Source organism: Bactrocera latifrons, unplaced genomic scaffold (genome assembly GCF_001853355.1).
Source record: "Bactrocera latifrons isolate USDA-ARS-PBARC rearing strain unplaced genomic scaffold, ASM185335v1 scaffold_14, whole genome shotgun sequence".
Taxonomy (NCBI): Eukaryota; Metazoa; Arthropoda; class Insecta; order Diptera; family Tephritidae; genus Bactrocera; species Bactrocera latifrons.
This window is the reverse complement of record NW_017534852.1, coordinates 1,950,160-1,974,124: the sequence shown is the minus strand read 5'-3', so window position 1 is coordinate 1,974,124 and position 23,965 is coordinate 1,950,160. Positions and strand designations below refer to the sequence as shown.

At 34.4% G+C, this 23,965-nt stretch overlaps 2 protein-coding genes across 2 annotated transcripts in view; one reads left to right on the top strand and one right to left on the bottom strand.

The window, feature by feature from the left end:
• The window catches only part of LOC108965451 (G-protein coupled receptor Mth2), a 29,467-nt gene extending 15,518 nt beyond the window's left edge, over positions 1 to 13,949 (top strand). Inside the window, exons 2-7 of the mRNA XM_018927881.1 lie at positions 6,845 to 7,029; positions 7,133 to 7,388; positions 7,535 to 7,613; positions 12,803 to 12,984; positions 13,066 to 13,452; positions 13,527 to 13,949. Of these exons, the coding sequence (XP_018783426.1) occupies positions 6,845 to 7,029; positions 7,133 to 7,388; positions 7,535 to 7,613; positions 12,803 to 12,984; positions 13,066 to 13,452; positions 13,527 to 13,678 (1,241 nt within the window). The 3' untranslated portion in view covers positions 13,679 to 13,949. The remainder of the gene's footprint in view (positions 1 to 6,844; positions 7,030 to 7,132; positions 7,389 to 7,534; positions 7,614 to 12,802; positions 12,985 to 13,065; positions 13,453 to 13,526) is intronic.
• LOC108965452 (tetraspanin-6-like) lies at positions 13,932 to 18,797 on the bottom strand. Its single transcript, XM_018927883.1, has 5 exons — positions 18,674 to 18,797; positions 18,389 to 18,577; positions 18,138 to 18,326; positions 15,520 to 15,645; positions 13,932 to 14,198 (listed from the first exon to the last, which is right to left on the bottom strand). The coding sequence occupies exons 1-5, from the start codon at positions 18,758 to 18,760 to the stop codon at positions 14,043 to 14,045; spliced, it is 747 nt and encodes a 248-aa protein (XP_018783428.1). The 5' UTR covers positions 18,761 to 18,797; the 3' UTR covers positions 13,932 to 14,042.
• Between the last annotated feature and the right edge of the window lie 5,168 nt (positions 18,798 to 23,965).

Below are 23,965 nucleotides of genomic sequence, written 5' to 3'. Positions count from 1 at the left end.
GTCACTGGACATACTAGACTTATATTTCATAGCAGACGGAAAATTAGAAATCCTGCGTTTGGAGTTGACGAAACCATAGAACAATTTTGGATTTCGTATAATATTATTTTTGACTTTATTTATATAATTATTATAACATATTTTGTTAAGTTCAGCAAATTGTCGGCACAATTTAGAATATTTTGAATAGTCAGCAACTAAACCAGTTTTTTTTTTAAGTTTAAAAGTACGAGATTTTCTATTTTTTAATTTACATAATTCTAATATGTTATATAAATGAGCAGTTTCTTGAAGAGAAAATGACGTTTACAAAATTTCAAAACGATTAGGTTTTCCACAAGGATTCTATTCCTATTATTTATTAACGATGTATCTTCTGTAATTGAATTTTAAAAAATGTGTTATATACAGACTGTGTAAGCTTTTAAAATCATATATTTTAATTTATGAATGATGGCCGTTTCATACAGACTTAAACAAATTAATTGCTTGGTGTGAAAAAATTATATACCACTATATCTTAGAAATGACTATAACGATGAGCTTTTGCAGAGATCTACAGGTATCCGTCTCCCTATATTATGAAAAAAAAAAGTATGGAGGGAGATTTTAACTTTGCCCGAATTCCATTCCTTTTGATCTTAGGATATTTGCGATGACATCCCATGGTCGGTTAATAAACTTGTCGTACTTCTAAAGATTTATTCTTTTGTCTTGAACTTATATATATTATCAAATCTTTGTAGCTGAATTCTCTTGCGTTCATGCATCACTCGCCGATTTTGTAGAATAATTTAAACTGGCTTGATTCACAAAAGTGGGAGAAGATAAGATTGTTAGTGCGCAATACTGTTACTTAGTAGCCCAAGTGTTTTTGACAATGAAAATGTGACCGATAAATGTAATTCAAATAAAATATTAATTATCTATAATTGATATGCCATACTGTAAACATACATATGTACATATGCATGTAGTATTTATCCGTTTATGTATGTATGTATTTGATTATTGTAAAATAGCGAGTAAATATGATTAGAGCTACGTTGATAACTAATAATATTTTTAATTATACAAAATAGTGATTTTCTACAATAGACTCTTTCCTATGTCTGAATCAAATGAGTTAAACTCAATTTTTTATCATAAAGATAATAACAAGCTATAACTGATTAAGAACTATTGCTGCCGCATATATTTTTTTATAAGGAATCATGATACATTTACTATTCGCCCGACACTACCTCAAGTATATCGTCGATAGACGATTTGAGCTCTATGGCTATTTTGCGCCATTTTCTAGGTTGGTCTAACAATCTGCAGAAATCATTTACTACTGCAGGTCCTTTATATACGTCTTGCCATTCTTCAGGTCAATATACTAGTAGAAAATGTATAACTATTTTTCTCATTTTGAGGATGTGTATATATATATCGGAGCCGTCTGGAGCAACCATAGCCGATAAACCTGTGGATTGTGCTAGTAAACGCATAATGAGAGCTCTTTAACTACTTATTTACATTTGACATCAGTCGATTTCTTTTACTGATTTCATTAAATAACAATAACTTGTGTAAATTTTTTACTTACCATCTTTGCGAGGCTGTTTCTTTGTCCGAGAAATCGTAGTCGTTTAATAATGGTATTCTGAGTAAATGCAATGCCGTCTTAGCCTCGATTCAAATAAGTCAAGTGCCTATGGGCCCATCGGTACTTAGGGGCCCACTAAAAAAATTAGAACAACAAATTTGTACTTGTTGAAAGACGATGCAAAAAAAAAAAATTATATGTATGAACGCGACGCAGCGTAAATAAAAAGAACAAAAAAAATTACTCAAAGTTTTGTGAAAAGTTTAGAAAGTGTTATTTCGAAGACATTGAATGTGACTTTGCTGAAGAAATGCTACATTTTAAATATTTTATACTGACATTAAACGATTTAGAATCTAACAACTTTTTGTCGGCTCAGGAGTCTTACAAAATAATTGTTGATAATATGTCACAATTTTAATTTCCTAATGTCATGACAGCCTTGAAAATATATAGATGTCTGATGATAACAAATGCTACGGGTAAACGTAGCTTTTCAAAATTAAAATTAGTTAAGAACTGTCTACGTTCATCAATGACTCAGAATCGCTTAAATAGTATAGCTGTCATGGCAATAGAAAATGATGTATTAGAAAAAATCGACTTTGAAGATGTTTTAAAAATTTTCACTACCATGAAACTTCGAAAATTGAATTTATAAAGTAAGCTATTCTCCTATGTATGTAACTCGAATGTCAAGAAAAAATTATTTTTATGAATTAATAAAATACTAAGTTTAATGTAAAAACTTTTTTTGAATGTCTTTCTTTATTAACTGTTTATTAAAAAAAAATTAAATAAAAAATGACAGGGGGCCCAATATAACTTTTGCCTTAGGGCCTTCGCATGGCTTAAGACGGCCCTGAGTAAATGGTTCCATTATTATATTAGTCTATAACATTTATTATCCTTCTACTTTTACACTATATAATGCCAACGATTTTAGCACTCCTGCTAGTAATTTTCTCCCAATTTTTTTTATTTTCAAGCCCGAGTATTCTGAATTCAGTTTCACATTTCGTGATTCAGAAAAGACTTGTTACTAGAGCTATTATGTAATTCGTTTGGAAATTATAATAGTAATGACTCTACCGAGAATAGCACCCGACCACCGAAACTTTTTCCTAATTAGAAAGATATGCTTACTTCACATGTATATGTGTATGAGTATATGGGTATGAAAGTAAATATGTATGTATGAACTCTTGTCTATCTGGTTATATATGGATAAAATATTCATACTTATATAAAAGGTGATCCATTTCAAGGTTCTCAAATTTTGTAAAGATAAAACACATTAATTTCAAATTTATTATTGAATGTTTATTATAATTCAAAGAACATACTTCGGCATTTATTTTTTGAAGGTTCCAATTTTCATTGACACGTGATGTTTTGTTCCAAGACCTGAATCGAAGCGAGATTGTCTGCATAGACTTTAGACTTTACCTATCCCCACAGAAAAAAGTCAATCGGAGTGACATCCCACGATTTTGGTGGCCAATTGACCGACCCAAATGTGAAATTATCTACTCACCGAAGTGTTCTCGCAATAAATCCATTGATTGATGCGATATGTAGGAAGTGGTTGCGTCTTTTTGAAACCAAATGTTGGCGAGATCACAAGCTTCAATTTCAGATATTAAATAGTCGGTTATAATGGAGGAATGGTCGCCATTGACGGTTACATTCTTACCAGGATAATTTTTGAAGAAATATTGAGCGATAATTCCACCAGCTCACAAACCACACCAAATCGTAATTTTTTTTTTTTTTTTGATGAAATTCTCTTGAATCTATTCAGATTGCTTTTCATCCCAAATACGGCAACTTTGCTTGTTTACAGCCAAAAATGGGCCTCATCGCAGAACAAAATTTGGCTCGAAAACATTGGATCTTCTTGAAACATGACTTAAAATTTCGCTGGACGTAAAATGCGCCAAATCGTTCCATACGTCAGTTCAAGCTGCTGGGCGTGGTATATTTGGTCGAATATTATCCAATTATATTATCTGGGTCCCAAGATGGGTGATTGTGTTGCGAATTATACTCAATAGGCCGATTATGTTGACCATCTTAAGTCTTTCCATGATGAAATGCCAAACAATGCTGAATAAAAATAAGATGACAGCTTGACACGTCTCACGCGTGATCTGTCAAAGAAAGGTTATTGAAAAAAATACCTCTTCTTGGATCACCCCTTACATCTCTTCCAATAAAGAATTTGAATTAAAAGTTTATATTAAAGGCATTCCAGCAGCTGCTGAATCTGTCATAGCAGTGTACACATGTACATATATAAATAGCGCACCGTTGGCGATTTTTCACTGCATGACAGCACCTCATTTGTGGTTTTAATTATTTATTCGTTCAGAGCACTTCGTAGGCGCCTAAAAACATATTGTGTTTACTGCACACAAACAGACACATTTTAACAACACAAGAAATTAAGTTTTATACGTATATATCAAATAGTTATAATATAAGATTTGCACATTATAAATGGTATCTGCTTCTTGGAGGTACGATATTAGTAGTACAAATGTATTCTTAACTACTCTTTGCGGTAACTTCATAGAATAGTGCACGCACATGTTGATTTACATACATACCTATTTATGTACGTTTAATATATACTTTAATGCATTTACTAAATTTTGCTTTTTAACGTTGAGTAAGGCGACTAGTGTATAGTTGTTGATCTATAAGTCCTGGCTACCAGAGCTGTATTTTGTATTATGTATGGCTGCTATATCAAATTCTTTGTAGAAGAAATTTAAATCAGTGCTCGAATTACCGACTTTTGAGGAATCGAACAACCAACTGTAGCCGTGTCGTAGGCATGTCTGGCGCTTATATTAATAACGTTGTTTAGCAAATCGATCCGTCTTAATGCTTTATTATACATTCGTAAACAGTAACATGTGTAGGTTTCGTTATTTTGCATGTCTTGAGGTAAACAGTCGCTTTAAATTATCAGGAATTTCGAATTTATTTAGCCAGGTGTGTTTGCTTTCAATATTTCAATTCAAAATGAAGGGTGGCTTATTCGATATGGAAAGTGTATTCATCAATTATAAATATCTGCATAAAAACAAAATATATATATTTTTATACATATACATATATGCATGTATATAATTATATATTTATTAGTAGGTAACTTAGAATAAAGCAAATATCATTGGTCATGAGCTTCATTCACAAACAAGAAGATTTTACAAGTCAAACCGAGATTCCTATTTTAGTTCCTTAGTTTCCCTTCCAACTATTCTAAATTTGCTCACTACAATCACACGTATAATACAAATGCGAACGGGAAAAGAAGATCCGTGAGTAACAAAACACAACGTTTTCTTTCCCCAGTATAGAAGAAAGTTTCAATGATTCTATGATCGACAGTTCCAATGGCGAAACTTCCATGTTCACTTTTTTCTTCTGTAGTTATCCACACAGAAGGTAGCTTCATATTAAATGACTACAAATCAGTCTTTCATGCCGAAATTGTGGGCATAAAAGAAGGTGCCAAGTAGACTGCTGCTCTATCCAGCATTCTAGTGAACAGCCGAGCAGCAATTCAGGTTATTCTTAGAGCGCAAACAGCCAAAAACGTAAACCCGTGGCCCGTGTCAGCTAATACGACCTATGTTATGGGAGATATGCTACTCCCTTCCTCTTTGCCGTAGGATGCCGTAGAAATTCACGGCATTTGAATTGCGGTATTTTTGCGGTATTTTTATTGAATTTTCAATTATTCATAAAATTTTTTGATGGCTCATGCCCAGCTCTTGGCCGATGCTACGGCTGCTACTATGCCGGTCTCTTTCGACCAATTCAGCGATTTTATCGCAATTTTCGACGACAGGCCTTCCGGAGCGTGGCGCATCTTCGACTAACTCTACACACAAAAAGGTATAGCATTATCCGATGCGACGAATAAAACTAGAACTACGCGCTCTCAGCGCCAACTAGCGAAAATACCGCAAGACTTTTTTGACAACCAATATTTGAAAATTTCTTAAAATAACTCAAAATCACAGCCGAATGCTATTATTTATAAATATATAAATTATATTTAATAGTTTGCTTTCAGTTTGGATATTTTATATTATGAAAAATTGTAATTGAAAACTTAAATGGGTACAAAACTATATATCCGTATTGAGCAATGGCAACATTTTTCAAATTGAAACAAACAAAGATTCTGCGATTTTCTGCTTATTTCTGCGTTTTTACCACGGGCTGAACTTTTGACACATTTTGCTCGTTAAGGAAGGCAACTGACGAAGGGAGTAGCGTTTTTCGCTGCTCACGCTTTTAACGTTAATACTGAGACTATCTGCGTTAGATTATGCAAGCAGATAATATCTGGACTCTCAGTATGTATCTCTGCTATTGTTTTGGATACCCAGTCATATAGGAATAGAAAAACAATGAACAGGCAGACTACAATTCCCCAAAGCTGTTTCAGACCATTCATCTCTTTCAAACGATGTTTGAAGCAATGAACATTAGAGAAGCACCTCACCTCAGATCATGGAACACTATCTACAAAGAGCATACTACAAAGGTACTTTGAGGTAGTGTTGGTAGGGTCCAGAACCCAAAGTTCCCACGTCTAGGAAAAATGAAACTTTGCAATATTGCAGAAGTTAGCTCAGATCATCTGCCCTTAATATCGTACCATCAGAAACAAGTATATTCGGCTAAATGCAGAGCATGCTTAGAGACGCTGGACATCTATGCGCATGGATATTTATCAACTCATTGACATGACCTTCATTTCGAGAAATTCGATATAACAATGATTCCTATTTGCAATTGATCTAATAATGCACGGTAATCTATGAAAATAATTCCATGTGACTTCAAAACAAATAAGGACGTCTCAAAAGACTTTCACGGGTTAGCCATTCCGAAAACAGCCGATTGGGCTCAGGCGTATAGTGACGAATCCAAGCTTCTTTCATTCTTACAAATCATCTCAGGAGCTTCTTATTTCTTATTACGTCCTAGATTGTCCTTTATTTGTATTGGTCGACATTTTCAAAACCTGCAACCTGAAACAGTGAATATTGTTGTAGATCACATATTTAAGCTGAAATCTTTAAAAAATAGGTTGACTTGTTCAAGAAACTACTTAAAAAACTGTATTTATATAAACATCATGGCCAGTTGTGTTCAGTTCTGTAACTCTTTTAAATAATAATAAACTCACTCATCCTAATAATTATAAAATTATTTTCTTTCAAGTGTTTGGCATTCTACGCGGTTTGGACTGTCAGCGTTTCCTGCTAAATCCCGATCTCTACAGCTCCGATGCGCACATTATCAACTCGAATGATGGCTCGCTTTACGTTGCCTCCAGCACGAAGAACTACACGAACAACCAGTATTGTGTAGAAAAGATACGAAATTCGACATTTGGCGAACAGAAGGTAGGTACGTATATAATTAAGAGAATTTAAAACAACCAATTATAGAAAATCTGTAAAAATAGCTGACATTTGTTCTCTTTCCTTACCCCAACATATGTATTAGCTCTACACATTCCTGTGTTTCGACTCGAAAGTGGTTGGCAATGAAAAGATACGTTTCAAAATGTACCCCATCGGTCTATTGATCTCATGCTCCTTCTATGCACTCACACTGGGCGTGTACTTATCCATTTCGCGCTTACGCAATTTGCCGGGAAAAATTTTAATCTGTTTAGTGAGCAATTTATTTGCGGCTTATTTGGGCATTGCATTGGGTCAACTCGTACCCATCAACAACGATGATATGTGCTTCGCCTCCGGTGAGTGGATCATGAGTCTATAATGTGTTTATAGGAATGCCTGTTTGTGCAATAATAAAATGTATATTTTATGTTGCAAATGCTAACTCTAATTAATACTTAATGCAAAATGCATAATTCTTGCATTATCTTTTTTATCTTTTTAGGTTATTTCATATACTTTTGCCTCATGGCTGCATTTGCCTGGATGAATGTAATGTGCTTCGATATATGGCAGACGTTTGGGTGAGTGTTCCTTGTAATTTATCGTTATTTGCACTCAATTCAGTTTTTATTGACATTGCTTTGAAGTTGATATGTGCAAATAATACCAATTGAAAGTAAGAGACTACAACGGAAATAGGGAAGCAAATAATTGATAACTATGTTTTACGTATATACTAAGGGGGGGTCAAAATGTTTTTCGCTTCGTGCTCTGTAAAATAGGTTGACACCTCTAAAATAGGCTATCCAAGTATGTGATCTTAATTTTAATGGCAAGGTCATCCGCTGAACGGTTTTTTATTCCTTTTCTTATTATAAGATATAAACATTTGTACATCGCTTCAGACTACTTGAAAAAAATATTTCGTTTCGTGGTTTTTGTAGGAATTTAAATGTTCTTCCACAAAGATTTAATAACGATTTAAATATAATATTTTCGAAGGTACTAACGGTTAAAGTTTTATGTTTTTATGCTATTATGTATTTATAGTCAAAAGCAAAAATAGGGAGAACTAAAATGTTCCAAATTTTCAGTCAGTCGAGGAAACGCTTGGAGGAATTTTAAATGATGCTCGAAATACATTCGAATGATTGTTAAGATGCTCTGAAGAGTGATCACTATTAGAAAACCCTTTTTTGATATTTTAATAATACAATGTACTGACTTGGCTCCTGATTTTCCGAGTTTTGTTCTGACAATACTTATAAAAATTTTATTCATAAAATTCATAATCGGAATGTAATATATTTATAAATAATAGAAAAGTCTTAGAAATTTAGAAAGTACTCACTCAAAAGAACTATCCGTTCTGCCGATAATTGGTTAAATATAAGCGGAGCATAGTATTTTTTATTCGACCAAAGACTGGAATAGACGGTAGCATTCTCAAAAACGTTTTTGAGAATATTTCATGAATTATTGTGATAAAAGCTTTTCAGCCATTGATAAAATATCACAAGCTGCGACTGTTGGTAAATTTTTTTTTGTAATATATTTCGATAAAAATATTTGAATAACGCCAAGAATATGTAGAAGAATATCTTTAATATCTTCCTTTACAATACTTCTAGATATAGTAAAGGCAAGTTAATAGTCTTGCTAGAGTATATATATACAGTTTTCAAGAAATATCGCTAGCGGTAGACGTAATTCATTATTTTATCTAAGCATGATGTATCCGTATATTTTTAAAGCTCTAATCAAAAGTAACGGCATGGGTATTTCGCTAGTAATGGATCCATTTTTCATCATTAATCATTATTCTATGCAAAACTGACATCTTACTATAGAATTCAAACATCATTCTGACATACTAAATCGCCGTCAAAATCTTTTGAATTCAATTCGTATGCCAATTTTATTTTATTTTGAATGTGCTGATAATTTGAAATGGCGGCTTGAATCACTCTCAAAGATTCTGTGAGCTTTATATATTTATATTTGGCATTAATCTTCACTGAGCAATGCTTCCAGTTCCTCATCTTCAAACTATTTTGGCCGTGTAAGTCGTTATTCATCTTCAAAGAGAAAATCACCACTTTAAAATTGAAAAAAAAAAAACACTTTTGGCGAAACCTGTACCAAATTTCGATGCTTATCGGCTGAATTTTTCTTCATATTAAGGAAATAAAGACTTTTTTAGGAAAGCACTGTTTCAGGCATAAAGACATATGCCGAAAAAAACGAGCACGAACAGTAGCAGACGCATGTTCGAAATATTAGACCAATGGAATAATAACCAAGTTGCACCATCTCTGGCAAACCCCAGTTTCAATATTGGTTAGAAAATAAGCCAGACTTACATACATCAAATATATTTCTTTAATATTTACATCGAAATGATTTGATTACGATTTGCACCAGACATAGACCATTAAAACAAGCCGTGCAGAGGCTTACTTCATGGTCGAACTATCGTGAATATTCCTCACTACAACTAAGCTCCACTGCAATCTAAACTGACTAACGTCAATCCACTTAAGATAGATTTTATTTTCAAAACAACCCGCTTGTAATTTGAATTTGCAAGAAGTTCGTGTGTGCTCTTTAATTTTCGTGCCGAACAAGCGACCTGATTAAAAATTCAACAAGCCAGTCAAATTGTGACAAAAAAAAACACCCGAAAATTTTAATTAAATTCATATATAATATTATGATATTTCAAAAAAATGTCCTTAATTATAATGTCAAATATGACCGTGGTCTCTCAACCAGTTTGTTTACAGCAGCCGCTTAAGTCGGTACACCTCAGTAGTGCGACGCGATTTCTATAAAAATAAAGAAATAAATAAAAATCGATAAAAATATCGAACAAAGAATTTGTCTCAAATTTTGTATTTATAGCCAAATTTCGTGTGCGAAATCGTTGAGAATGTTGAAAAAGACTTACGGGTTTTGGTTTAGTTTTATCAAAAACACAAACCTGCGAGTGGTACAAAGAATTCTAAGACGGTCAAGAGATCGTTTTACATATGCCCAAAAAAGATATGGTGCTTGGAAATAGTCAGGCAAATGTTAGAAAGATGGTAAGAGAGCTCGACATCTCTCGCGACTCCGTTCGAATTATTTTGGTGTAAAATTTTGTTATGAAACGTGTTCTTGCTCGCTTTTTTTTCAAAAAGGGTACCGTAACAAGCATCTTGAGGTATGGAGAGACTGGGTTTATGAGTTCATAATTCGCTGAATGAGCTGAAGGCCATCCAAAAAAAGTGCTTATGAAAAGTGTTTCGAGGACTGGAAAAAATCATTAGCTTAAGTGTATTTTATCTGGTGTAGATTACTTTGAAGCCGACAAAGTAAAAATTGGTTAATAATTAAATGTTTTGTGTTTTATTTACAATTTATGGGGACTTTTTTTTATCAGAATGTATAATGTTGCGTCAAGTAAAAAGATGAAAATGTCAAGTAAATATGTGCAATTATTTTATTGTGCGATACATCACACGCTTGACAAACCATCAGTTGCCTAACAGTCTTCGCCACCAATGCCCATCTATTCAAGAGCCATTAGTCGCAATCAAACAATTAATTAATCATTTAGTACCGAAAATATATTAGCAATGTATCCAGCTGTGGATATATTTAGGACCCTATTATAATCATATGCATCTATGAGTGTATGTAACTATCCGGCTGTTAAACCGCAACGTAAGCATAGCAAATATTGACGAGACAATAATTCATAAAATCAATTATTCGGTAAAGATCATTAGAAAAAGTGCCATGGATTTTGGGCGCAGCACCTTATAAGCCAATAGCCAGCATATACATTCCTAAGTACACAAGTTTAGGTAATAAAATTTTTACTGTGCGCTTCACTAAGTAGCCGGAAGGAAGAGTAATGTATATTTGACTACGTAAACACACAGGGATATTTATTGTGCTACGGTAATAAACCTCCGTTTATTGCGGTACTTCATGATATATTGCTGCTCCTATTATAGTTTTCGTTTGCTCATATAAGTCATTAGTTTTTAAATTCCTTATCAAACTGTGAGGTTTTGATGAATAATCGCCACAAGCTTATTTCAGCTTTTTTACTTTTGACTTCACTCTCTTTCACTTTCTGAATGCGTAATTACTGGATTCCTTTACTTTGTTGGCGTAGACACGAGCTAACAACAACGCACCAGTCGTTTTTTTTTTTTTTTGCAATTTGGCGCCAATTCGAGATACCAAGTGCAGCAAGGTCCTTCTTCTCCTCCTCCTCTGCACCATATAGCAGTATGGTAATAATAAATGACTTATAGAGTTTGGTCTTTGTTCGTCAAAAGAGGACTTACTTCTCTATTGCCTACTCAGTCCGCAGTAACACCTGCTGGTAAGAGTTATTCTGCGCTGGATCTCGAGGCTGACATTGCTATAGATAATTCATTCATGGTATAAAGATAGTACCTTTTCCTGCTGTTAAAAGCAGCTTTGAAATCGACAAAGAGATGGTGTGTGCCGATCCTCATTTCACGGGTATTTTCTAAGATTTTGCTTATGGTGAATATCTGGTCGGACTGATAAGGTCCAATCAGTTTGTTGACTGTGTTTTTTAATCTTTCACACAATACGCTCGATAGAACTTTATATGCGATGTTGAGGAGTTCTGAGGAGCAATATTCTACAAAGAAGCTGATACATGCTTATCAGTCCTTCGTCGACGTATTTGTATAGCAATCCTCGAATTAGCATTTCATAATCTCTAGCTATTTAGGTTTTCTTGATGATGTCTTGAAAGTTGTACATATAAAAGTTTTCTACTTGATGAACTCCATAAAGACCATGTGGTGGTTCAGAGAAAACTTGATAGTGAAGGCATTTGAGTCCCGGTGATTTCACAATAGCCCACCTAAATACCTAGTTATGTCGCCAGTCATCCACCCTACCAACCTAATCCTTGCCGGCCGCTATACCTGCAATTGGTCCAGCAAATTTTTACTTACAACCTAATAGATTTAACCCAAAACGTTATTGCCAAAAAGTTTTGGAGAATATAGGAAGCTGCAAATTGCTTTTTAATGGTTTTTAGCAACATTTATACTTTGCATGAGTGTACTCTTTCGGAACTTTTAATGCATATTATTCGGCATAGATATAAAGCGGTAATATTATATATCCTAGTAGATTGAGTATTAAATTACTTTAATATTGAGGAATCTTAAGTTACTCCTTACTTATGTTATTATTGTGTTAAGTGACGCCGGTAATGAAATATCCGCACAAATTCCATCATGAACTGAAAAATCGAAACGTCAAAGCTTGTTAATATCATCATCAAACTAAATGAGAAGTGGTGGCGGTCCTAAAAAATACCGAAGTACTAAAAGGCAAGTGGAGCTTATTCTCTGAAATCGCTGGCGTCTTTAGAAACCGTATACATACATATCATAATAATTTAAAGGTTGATATAATCCTTTAACCACAGAAACCCCACAGATTAAATTTACTTAACTTTTCTGGGAAAGGATAACTTAGCTCAATCTTAGACTATTTCGTATATGTTTGATATGTTATACATCAGTAAATGTGGAACTGAGAATTAGCGCTTCGATATATTTGGTATTAGAACTCCTGTGCAAATAGTTCAGATCTATAACAATCTTGTGAAGTTTAGAAAACAATACTAGACCATTATTCTTTCTCATTAGAATACTTTAATAACGATTTACGATATTTAATAATATTGACGAGTAACAAATAATTATTTTTTTCTTCTTTATAGATCCGCAAAAAAGAAACGTGGTTTCCAGACAAAGGATATGGGACGTTTCATACTCTACTCACTCTATGGTTGGGGGCTACCCACGCTCATGACGACCATCACAGTGACGCTGGCCAAATCGGATTTACTGACCAATGAAAATTTACGTCCGAACTTCAAGCAGGGTCGCTGCTGGTTCACTTGTAAGTACAGCTATTGCGCTGTGCTCTCTTACCCAATTAATTAAAAGAAAAAAATCATTAAAAAAAAATCTTCTATTTCAGATGGTACTTTTGCTTCGGCAAATTTGCTCTTCTTCTCCGGACCGATTGGTGTGCTCTCGCTCTTCAACTTTGCGCTCTTTCTACTAACACTACGGTACTGTAATCGCGTGAAACGTGAAATTTTCCGCATGCAAAGTTCAAATGTCGAAAAACCGATTATGCGACGACGTTTCTTCGTGGATAAGGCGCGTTTTGCCATGAATACGAAACTGTTCATTGTTATGGGCATTACGTGGTTCATGGAAATATTGAGCATCGTTTTATACGATCGCAAGAAAGTGTTCTTTTGGGTCGTTAGCGATTCCTTCAATGTGCTTTTGGGTGTTTTCGTCTTCTTTATATTCGTCTTCAAGAAGCGCATCTGGCATGCAATACTCTTTAAATTAGGTTGGTGGTATTCTATTTAGACACATGAGATATACATATGTTAAACTGTTACTTATTTATTTGCAAATTTATAGGTTTCCGTTCAAATGATAGCCTAAAAACGCTACCTCCGGCCACCTGCGCTACACAGTCCACCTATGCGCCACAGACACAGAGCCTCTCGATAACGCGCCTAAATGCCATCGAAGGCAATCTGTCATTGCTTTGTAATGCGGCAAAGAATTAGCATAAGTTATGTGTTGTATAAGCGTCTCCAACTCATTATTGTATTTGTATTATTGTGCATTTGTCAAATTTGTATATTTTTTTTTTATGTTTTCGAGGTGTGTCAAAGTGCGTTTAGACACGAAAACTACCGATTCGCAAAGTTCGACACACAGCTACATATGCTTATGTATGTGTTTATATGTATGTTATTACATTAGCGTTACGCTTGTTTGTAAGCTATTTATTATATTTATTTACCATTAAAAGCCATATTTAAATTTATAGTGAAATCCGTGCGTATATTTTAATCAGACTTAAATTAGAAGAAAATACATGAAATTTATACAACAAGAAATATTTGTTATATTGAATCACGCGAGAACTCATCCGATCGGCTGGTAGCCAATTCTTCTACTTGCCGAAGCCAGCGAGTAGGAAAAGACCATAGCAAAAAGCGGAAATAAAGCCAAGACCGAAAGCATTACGCCAATGCTGGTGAGATTTGTGTTGATAAGTCGTATCAATTTAGGCAAACAACCCTGAAATAAAGATTGAAATATTTGAATTAAACATTCTTAGGTATAAGTATGTAGTGTATTAAAAACAAGAAATTTGTAGAACCTCATGGGTTTGTGAAATGAATCACAGGTTGTACGCGTATTAGGAATATTACACTTTCTTTTTTAAAAAGAGTCATTCATTTCGAGATTCCCCACTGGGGGGGAACACATTACATATATTCTCATTCCAAAGAACATGAACATAATTTTGCATTTTTTTTTTTTGAACATTGTATCTTTGAAATGTTGGGCGTGGCTACGGCTAAGATGGTTCAATTATCGATGACTCGTTCGAGTATTTCGACTGGCAACTGTCAAATGACACGCGTAATGTTTACTGTATTGAAGCGGGATTTTCAACATAGAATTCAGACTTTACATATCTCACAAGAAAAATGCTAACGGTGTGATAGCGCTCTATCTTTTTGGCCAATCGACCGGCTCAAAACGTGAAATAATATGTTCTTCGAAGTGTTCTCTCAATAAATCCATTAATTAATGCGGTGTGTGGGAAGTGGCGCCATCTTGTTGAAACCAAATGTCGCACAGATCATGATCTTCAAAGTTTAGCTCGAAAACGTCAGATCTTTTTGGAACTTTTCAAAAGAACATAGAGCGAAGCGATGTCCCTTGGAAAGTCGAGTGGCTTTAGTTCTTCCACAATCTGCATTTTGTACGATTTCAGTTTAAAATATCGACCTAAAATGGGCTAACTCGTTCTATACGTCAGTCCAAGTTTCTGCGAACGGTACCGAATCGACTTTCCACGGTCCTCGTGTACACTCTCAGCTACGGCTGCTATGTATTCTTCACTGCGTGCTGGACAAGGTCTATTCGGTCGAATATTATCCAATAATAAATGCTTGGCCTCAAAATGGGTGATGGTGCGGCGAATAATACGCTCAGTAGGCCTATTATGTTGACCATAAATTCAGCGAAACGATTTGTAAACATTGTTCTGGTTCTTAAGTTATGGAGGACAAGACAAGATTGAATTTATTTATCATTTTAAAACAGATGGCAAACTTTCTAATAATATCTTAATTATGAAATTCTTTTAAACCTATTCATTTATTACGAATGTTTTATTTCCTTAATTTTTGTAATGAGAATATAGGTGGCAACACAATCAAACAATATTATCAAACGATCGATACACAGGGTAGAAATCATGGCGTTGTATTTATATTCGAAAATATATTCAAATCTGTTCAACCTACTACTACTATTTACTTTGAGTTTAGATCGCTATACATTTTCGTAAGTAACTTTCGTTTGAAGTATTTTTTTTTAAACTCACCACTTCATGCAGTTGTCCAAATTGGTTACCCGAACAATTCTTGTTTGCGCCGCTGTCCCAGCAACATGAGTTCGGTAGCGAATCTTTCGGCCAATCCAGATGGTTTTTGCCGCCACAACATTCGAGCTGAAAGGTAGTAAAATAAAATCAAAAAAAAAAAAAAAAAAATAAAACAAAAAAAAAAAAAAAAAAAAAAAAAAAAAAAAAAAAAAAAAAAAAAAAAAAAAAAAGGTATCATGTGAGATATAAGAAATTACTAAAAATGCGATTAATTAGTAAATAAAAATAATGCCCCTGACTTAAACTTTACACTGATGGTGAAATTTTACGAGAGGACCGACTATGTTGAATCCAGGACCTATGTCAGACTCATTCAATGTGTGAGTTATCTTAATGAAACTCAGAGAAGGCATTTTTCTAATAACATCATATCTTATACAAAAAAAGATAAAATCGAGTGAATATTGCCGAAATATACCTCACATATCTTAATGGAACACAGAGAACATCTTTTTGTAGTAGTAATACGTAGTGGTTCCAAAAATGGATAAAATTGTATGAATCTGTTTTCTAAAACATAATTTGATTTAACACTGAATATGAATGAAATTGGTCTAGGTATAGATTTAAATTGGTATATACATACATATGTATAATTATGTAAATTTTTTAAGAGAGAAAAAATGTTATCATCAATATTATTATACATACAATCGTAAAAACAAAAATAATTAAATTTGGGAACATGAAAATCTTTCTCTCGCTTTTTCTGCAACTGATTTATATACTATATATGTTGCAGACATGGCTTATCAGCGCTGTGACCACCCGTGTGGGTCACTTTGCATTATGTAAACATGCTTTCTTTCTTTATTGAGAAATCTTATCTGGTTTCGAATATAATTTTCTTCATATTTATTTATTTATTTGTTTACTGATAGCTTACTTCTTCTTTCCTTATATACTTATTGAAGGTGCAACTCCTGCTGAAAGTAGTTATATTTAGCTACGACTCCAGAGATAGCGTGAAGTTATTGGTTTTAAAATAATCTCTGTATACATATATTGAATTCTTTATGTACATTCACACATATGTACATGTATAAGGCAGAATACTAGGCAAGCTGGAAAGTGAATGCCGTTTTTATGCATAGTCTCCACTACAAGTTAATTCATATATTTTGTAGTTAGCGCTTATTTTCAATTTTTAGACAATAAGTTAGATATAACCACAACGCAAATTTTTTTGAAAAAATGGGTAAAAAAAAAACGTATTTTATTATGGAATCTGCAATATCAAGCCGTTGAAATAATATTCTATCTGTGATTATGAATCCGAGCAAAACCAATTCGCGATTGCTACAAAAAATACCAAATAATACCTCGAAGTATTCACTTTGTCTAACATTGGAGATAATCATATATGTAACTGTTGCAGTCTAATGTTCTTCAATTATTCACAAGCTCAACAACATAACGTTAATCACCGATCCTTCAAAATCATTTCATTTATTTAAGCGTCGATTTCTGAGCGCAAACTGACAGCAAGTTTAAATCAGAATGATTATTTCTCCGTTTTGGCTATAAAAAATACGCTTCGATGTAGCCGGAGTTTCTCGTGGTTTTCAGTTCAGTAATTTTGGAACTTAAATGCCGAGATTCAGTGGCATGAATATTAATTCGATTATTACGTTTTCAATATTCTAAAACTTCTTCTTCAGATTTAAACAGTTATAACTAGTAAAAACTCATTAAATATTGAACACTTTAAGATTTTCGGGTTTTCGGTTTTGGTGGGAATTTTGAGATGTAATTGTTCAGATTCAGCGGCGTAGATATTTATTCCATTATCATGTTTCCTGATTCTAAAATTTCACACATGAGATTCGGAGATTGAAAACGTTAACACTAAAAAACATTATTCTCATTATGTATGAAACACTTTAAGATTTTCAGGATTTCAATATACGAATATTGGGATTTCATAATATCAGTTAAGAGCTTTAAACGATTTGAAAATTCGGGAATACACAAATATTTATATTAAGCGATTATGACCTTTTAGCGATTCTAAGATTTCACATCACAATTTTCGGGATCCCGAGATTTAAACAGTTAGCACTAATAACAATTATTCCCATTTGGTATTATGCGCTGCAAGATTTTCAAGATTTCAATGTAGGCATTTCGGGATTTCACGATAGTATTAGTTGAGAGCTGTAAGCAGTTCGAGATTTCGTGATTTTTTATGCATTTAAGATTTTCGGATTTTCAATGTATGAATTTCGGCATTTTGCAATACGTTGTAAACAATTTGCGATTCCAGTGTTTTGAATGTAATGATAATGTCGATATCGAAATTTTATTATTTATATTTTATAGTATTTTTTCACAAATTTCGGGATATAAAAATACGAATTTCGGGATTTCACAGTCGGGATCCCGAGAATTAAATTTTGTGAATTTCGGGATTTTTTTGCAAAAATTTCAGGTTTTAAAAATACAAGTTTCGGAATTTTTGTTATTTATCATACATGCTTCTGAAAACTTATCCTTACGAATTTTGGTATCCGGTAACCCTTCTAACTAAGCTCCACTTTTAACTCACACACACTTACATTATTCTGTATATAATCGATGAGAGTTGCGTTATTCGCAAGAAAAGGGTCATTTTTGTAGGCATTATAGTTGTTAACCTCCCGTTCAATACCGGCCGGTAACTCAGTTATCACACTATCCTTATAAGTGTATATGTAGATGGACATTAATATCAAAGTGAACATGGCAGCAATGAGGAAACCGCCATACTGTAAAATTAATAATAATAAATTCTAACTAAATATAAAAAGTAATCATTACTGATACTTACAATTACCAGCATCGTCGCATCTACCTTCACGATACACGAGCAGGCCAACGAAGCAGCAAACACCAAGATGCCGCCGACGATGAGCAACAGGTAGGGCACATAGATCGAGTAACCGCTACTGATCTTCAAATAGTTTTGAAAATCCGTTTGTAACCAAATGCCCGTTAGGATTATTAAGAGACCGGCAAACTGGAAAAATTATAAAAATATTATTATTTTTTTTATATACTAATAAAACTTAGAGTTTGTATTTATCAGGGTGTTTGCAACACTCCTCTTACTCACCCAAAGCAATAGGTTAAACAATAACAGCATTCCTCGTATGAAATTAAAGGAAAGCATAATGTCTGTCTGCTGGTCCAGTGTGCCCATACTATACCAGTTAAGTGTCGAATTTGTACTGAAAGCATCGCTTTTGAGTTGTGGGCAGCAGCGAAGTGCACCAAATTTATAAAAAAAAATACAAGCTATGCAGAATAAATATCTGCTTGCTATGCATGTGCACATATGTACATAATTACCATTCACATACTATATACATACATATATATGCATATGTAGGTTAGCAGCGGAATGGGCATATTAAGTATTCGCACTGATTATTTACTCACATAAAGATTTCAGCATTCTTATAGAAATGCATTTTATTTCTTTAATAAACATATTGATACATTTCTACATATTTACATATGTGCATTTTTGTATGTTTAAATATGTATGTACATATATATGAACAAGCGCACAAGTAGATCAATGCACCTCACAAACAATCAATTGATTTGTGTTGTTTACACACAGCACATACAACCATTCATACACGTTCTCAACTGACCACGAGCGCCGCTGGAAATGATAAGCGGAGAAGTCTTTGACATCGTCAACATAAGAAGTCACAAGCGAAACAACGATGTGACAGAACGAAGGCCACACAAATAAATCATTGCAATTCAGATGGCTTCGTGTAACAGCATCTGCATGCCGTGCATTTTTATATACTAGAGGCGGCCTTAGGCTACGAAACGGATTGAAAATTAGCGCTAATTTTTTTTTAATTTTTGTGGGGGACAACTTTTTTCACAATTCCAGAGTTGGAAAATTTTAACTTTCAGTTTTCATACAAACGTGCCCTTCATATGGGGGTAATAAGTTTTGGAACATTATTTCTTAGAGCGATTGTTTAGCAAGGACATACGCCGGACTTAAATTTGTAATTTATAGCTGATTATTGGTGAATCGGCTGCAATTGATATTAGCCGACTCAATAAATTTGTACTCTAGGCGTTTTTTTCAATATGTAACGGTCTTTTTGATCCATACCTAGGACTTCTAAGCCTCACAACGACCAGGCTGTCTAATTTGACTCATTCATGACCTTATAAGAAATCAGTTTACTTACCTATCTTAATCTAACCTAACGAACCGTCTCCGAGCCTCAGCAGGCATAGACAAATATCTTCATATATATTTCTGTAATGAAAAAGCTCCTTAAAAATCAATCATGCTTAAATCTGTGACGTTCATTGTACACAATTAACTCCTGTGAAATTATTTAAATGCAACAGGTTTTGATTTTGATGCCCAGACCCTTCCTAATGAACATATTAACAGTTAATGAGCGCTCATATGTGACGTATAAATACGAAGGCGGTCTGATAAATCGTACAGTCAATGCAGAGCGGGCCTGGGTGTTTACTATAACTCGATGACAGCAGTAAAAAATTATCTTATTTGTCCCGCCTAGGTGTCCGGAACCGGATAGAACGGAGAATAATTTAACAAAAAACAATAATCTCGTAATGGCAGACAGGAGATTCAGTGGCGCGAGGTAGGTGAAGTAGTACCCATGGCAAAACACTCATAGTGTCATACCGGACTTGAAAAAATTGTCGGCGCAATGGCTGCCGCGTTAGCTCACAATTTCAAAACAGTATTTTACGCTTTTTAAGCGCAATTTGATCATGACCGTCGACGAAACGTGCTATTATACACCATATGTATATCAAGTATAAAAACCGATTTAAACCGACTTCGTACAGTGAATCTGCTCCGAAGAAGGTCAAGATTAGTTTAATAATTAAATAAAGATAAAGTCTGTCGTTTTCTACACACAGAACAGTACATCTACATCGACTACAAAACTATCACTGAGATCTAACGCTTTCTAAATATCAAAAATTAATTATTCAGAAGGGTTAAACAAGTTGGACCAACGCGGCTCATAGTATCGAAGACTCTGAGACTATTTTGAGGAGCAATCGCCATTTTTTTCAAAAATTTCGTTAACTATTTTGATTGGTTGAGTACTTATCGGACCACCTTCGTGCTGCAGATTCAGACTGAACTTTTAACAATAACAATAGATGTAAGAGAGCTACGCATCTTTATTACATTTATAGATCAAGTTTGCAGTGAGCATGGAACCGAATCGGGGCTGCTATCATAAATGCACCAAAGTGATCAATCCATAATCTGTTGATTACAGAACACCGTCGCCTTTTGAAAAGCAGTGACTCACATTGTTTTCGTGACAAGTGCTTTGTCTGATGACAGAGAAAAAGTTTAATCTGACAAGAATTATTATTTTTTTAGTAAAGGAAACATAAAAAATTAAATTACAGAACGTAAATAAAGAGTATTTCCCTTAATTGTTCATGGTGGAAAAGTCATTTGCAGTCCTTGATCGAAATTATTAAGTTGAAACAGATTATTTTCTATCTTCTTACTTAGTACATACTTACTGGATCATAGAGATACACGCTACGTAAGCGTGGAATCCCAGCTAAGATACTCTCAAAACTTGTCGATATATAGGAGATAAAAGATCAATTAAATTCATTCTACATTTTAACAAAAGGCTACAAAATGACTCTGCACTCTTTTTGGAAACTAAGAAAAACTGGAAACTTATTTAATCAGCTTGACATTTTTATAATAAAAATGTATCTAAAGGCATGTATACCATGAATGAAGCAAAATATTGCGTAATATTTTCTGAGCCTCTATAATTTCGAAATTCAACTCCAGTAACAGTCAGCTTAATAATACCTGTGAAAATAATTTAAAACAAACTCGTTAAAAGTCTCTCATTTTCTTGGGGTTCCCACAGCACGTTATATAAGATGGGTTTTCTTTAACTGATACGAGTTGTATGGGTATTTGACTCTTCCTGTGGATTACGGCATAATGCTCCTTTAGCATTTATCACCTTGCCTTGGCGAAGGGTGTTAAGTTATAGCAATGGGATTCCAAAAAGGAACGGACAGTCCTCTTACGAACTAATTGCAATTTACTTTACTCAATATGTGGTTATGGATGAACAAACCCTCTGTTTGACGCTTACCTCCGATTGTGGGAAGTGTGAGAATACCCGCACCAACATCACCCGAAGCCAAGGAGTCGCAGATCTGACGGATTCCGATGAAGACAACATTCTCACCTTCATTGACGAGACGATAAAGTGTACTACCGGATATTCCAGTCTAAATACAGGGTTTTTCCGAAAAGTAATAGGTCTGATTTTCTTCCGCCGCGACTCCACTTCGAAGCGTGAGCACCAACTGGATTCATTAAAGGGCGTTCCTAGCTAAAGAATAAACAGCACCTGGAAAATCAGCATAAACATATTCTCGCTGCGTGTTTCTGTTGTGCAGCATTTGTTAGAGCAGAGGTACGCGGTTAAATTCTGTGTGAAACTCGGTAAATCTGCAAATCAAGCAGGCTTATCCAGATGTTGTTTTAGCAAGAAGTAGTATGGCACCAGGCCTTTTTGGAGGGCTGTTAAGAGGTCGCTGATGAAGACCGTGCTGGAAGACCTCTGACTTCGATAAACACCGAAAATGTGCAGGGTGTACGCGAAGATGGTCTCAAAATTGCTCACTGATGACAAGAAATTGCGGCGAGTGAAAGTGTGCCCAGAAAATTTGAACATGTGTGAAAGTAACCCCCAATTTTGAATAACGCAATCACAGGTGACGGATCTTAGAGTATGAGGGATATTAGAGTATGATCCGAAACAAAGAGGCAATATTCCCAGCATTTTGAGACTACAGAGGGAATCCAAGCAGCATATACCTCGGCTCTCAAAGCTATTCCGAAGAATGCCTTCCGTGACACCTTGGAAATCGAGCTGACAGCGCTGCATCGACGCAGATGGATCATATTTTGAAAGTTTTTAAAGAAAATTTTTTTTTTCTATCGACTCAGTCTTATTACTTTCCGGCCAAATCCTGTAAGCCTGTAGTGACAGCAGCAAAAATGGTGGGTTGTCAACCAAAAATACCTACAACTTAAATATGAAAAGAACTAGAGTATACTGGCAGCCAAAAGAGAAGTACAGTTCAGGAAGAGGAATACAAAATTTCAAAATCAAGTGAGGAAAAGAAGGGCAGTCTTTGTACTTGGAAGGTAGCCTATAAATAGCCTGCTGGCACCTCAGTTAACATAGAGGAGATCAAGCGGCAAACACAAACAGTCGAGGGATACGAAAGTTCCTGAAACCAGAACGAAAACGTTGAACCATCGTTGTGCGGTGGAAATGGAAACTGTATCGGATCCATAAACTGCACAAATTTTATTGGCGGCTTGTGATGCATTTTTGCCTTTATCGTAGTAGTACTGTAAAATATGCCGTATTTTTTCTTTATTTTGCTCCATGTATGCGACGATATAACTCACGAACGACTTAAAAGAAACGACAATCACTCAAACACGTGTTAGCGCGTGAAATGAGCTTTCCAAAATGGTGTAGCATGACCCGATGCGACGAATAAAACTAGAACTATGAGCTCTCAGCGCCAACTAGCGAAAATACCGCAAGACTTTTTTGACAACCTAATATATATTTTATATCAAATATTTCCTTAGTATAAAGTGGTAGAACTGAAGAAGAGGAATAAACTGGTTTAAATAATTGTTCGATACCCTGAACAGTTTTTGAGATATGCATTGCACACGCTCTTGTCTCCCATTCATTTGTCGTACTAACTGACCGATCGGAATCAAGTCGTTGTATGGAAACTAGACCAAGAACTCTCAACTTGGCAGAATTCCGCTGTTCCAACAGCAACGAATTCCATACAAAAAGAAACACTTTTTTTACATGAAGGGTATTAAAGCTACGGCGCCACGGGGTTCATGTTTTTCCTGCTTCTTTTTTTCTTGAAATTAATTAATATTCTTGCATTGTTTTTGTGTTCTTTATATACTTTTTTATTTATCTTCTTTTTATCGTATGGTGAAATTAAGTGAACTATGTATGTTTAATTGTTTGTAGGTATGTAGTATGTATGCTTACATAACATTAATGCAAGTTCTAGTATGTATAGTATGCAATATTTTATTTATGTTTTTATTTTAAGTTTCATTAATTTATTTCCGTTTAAATTTGCTTTTAACTGTTGTTGTTTTAGTAGTTGAGAAATTCCTTTAAGATTCAGTAACAAGAAGTTCGTAAAGATATGTAGCGTATGTGTGTCTGTATACTTTTTGAGTGTTTAACTACATAACTGTTATACATATGTATATGGATAACTGTATTTTGGGGGAGGTGAAAAAGTTTTCAAATAATTTATGTAAATA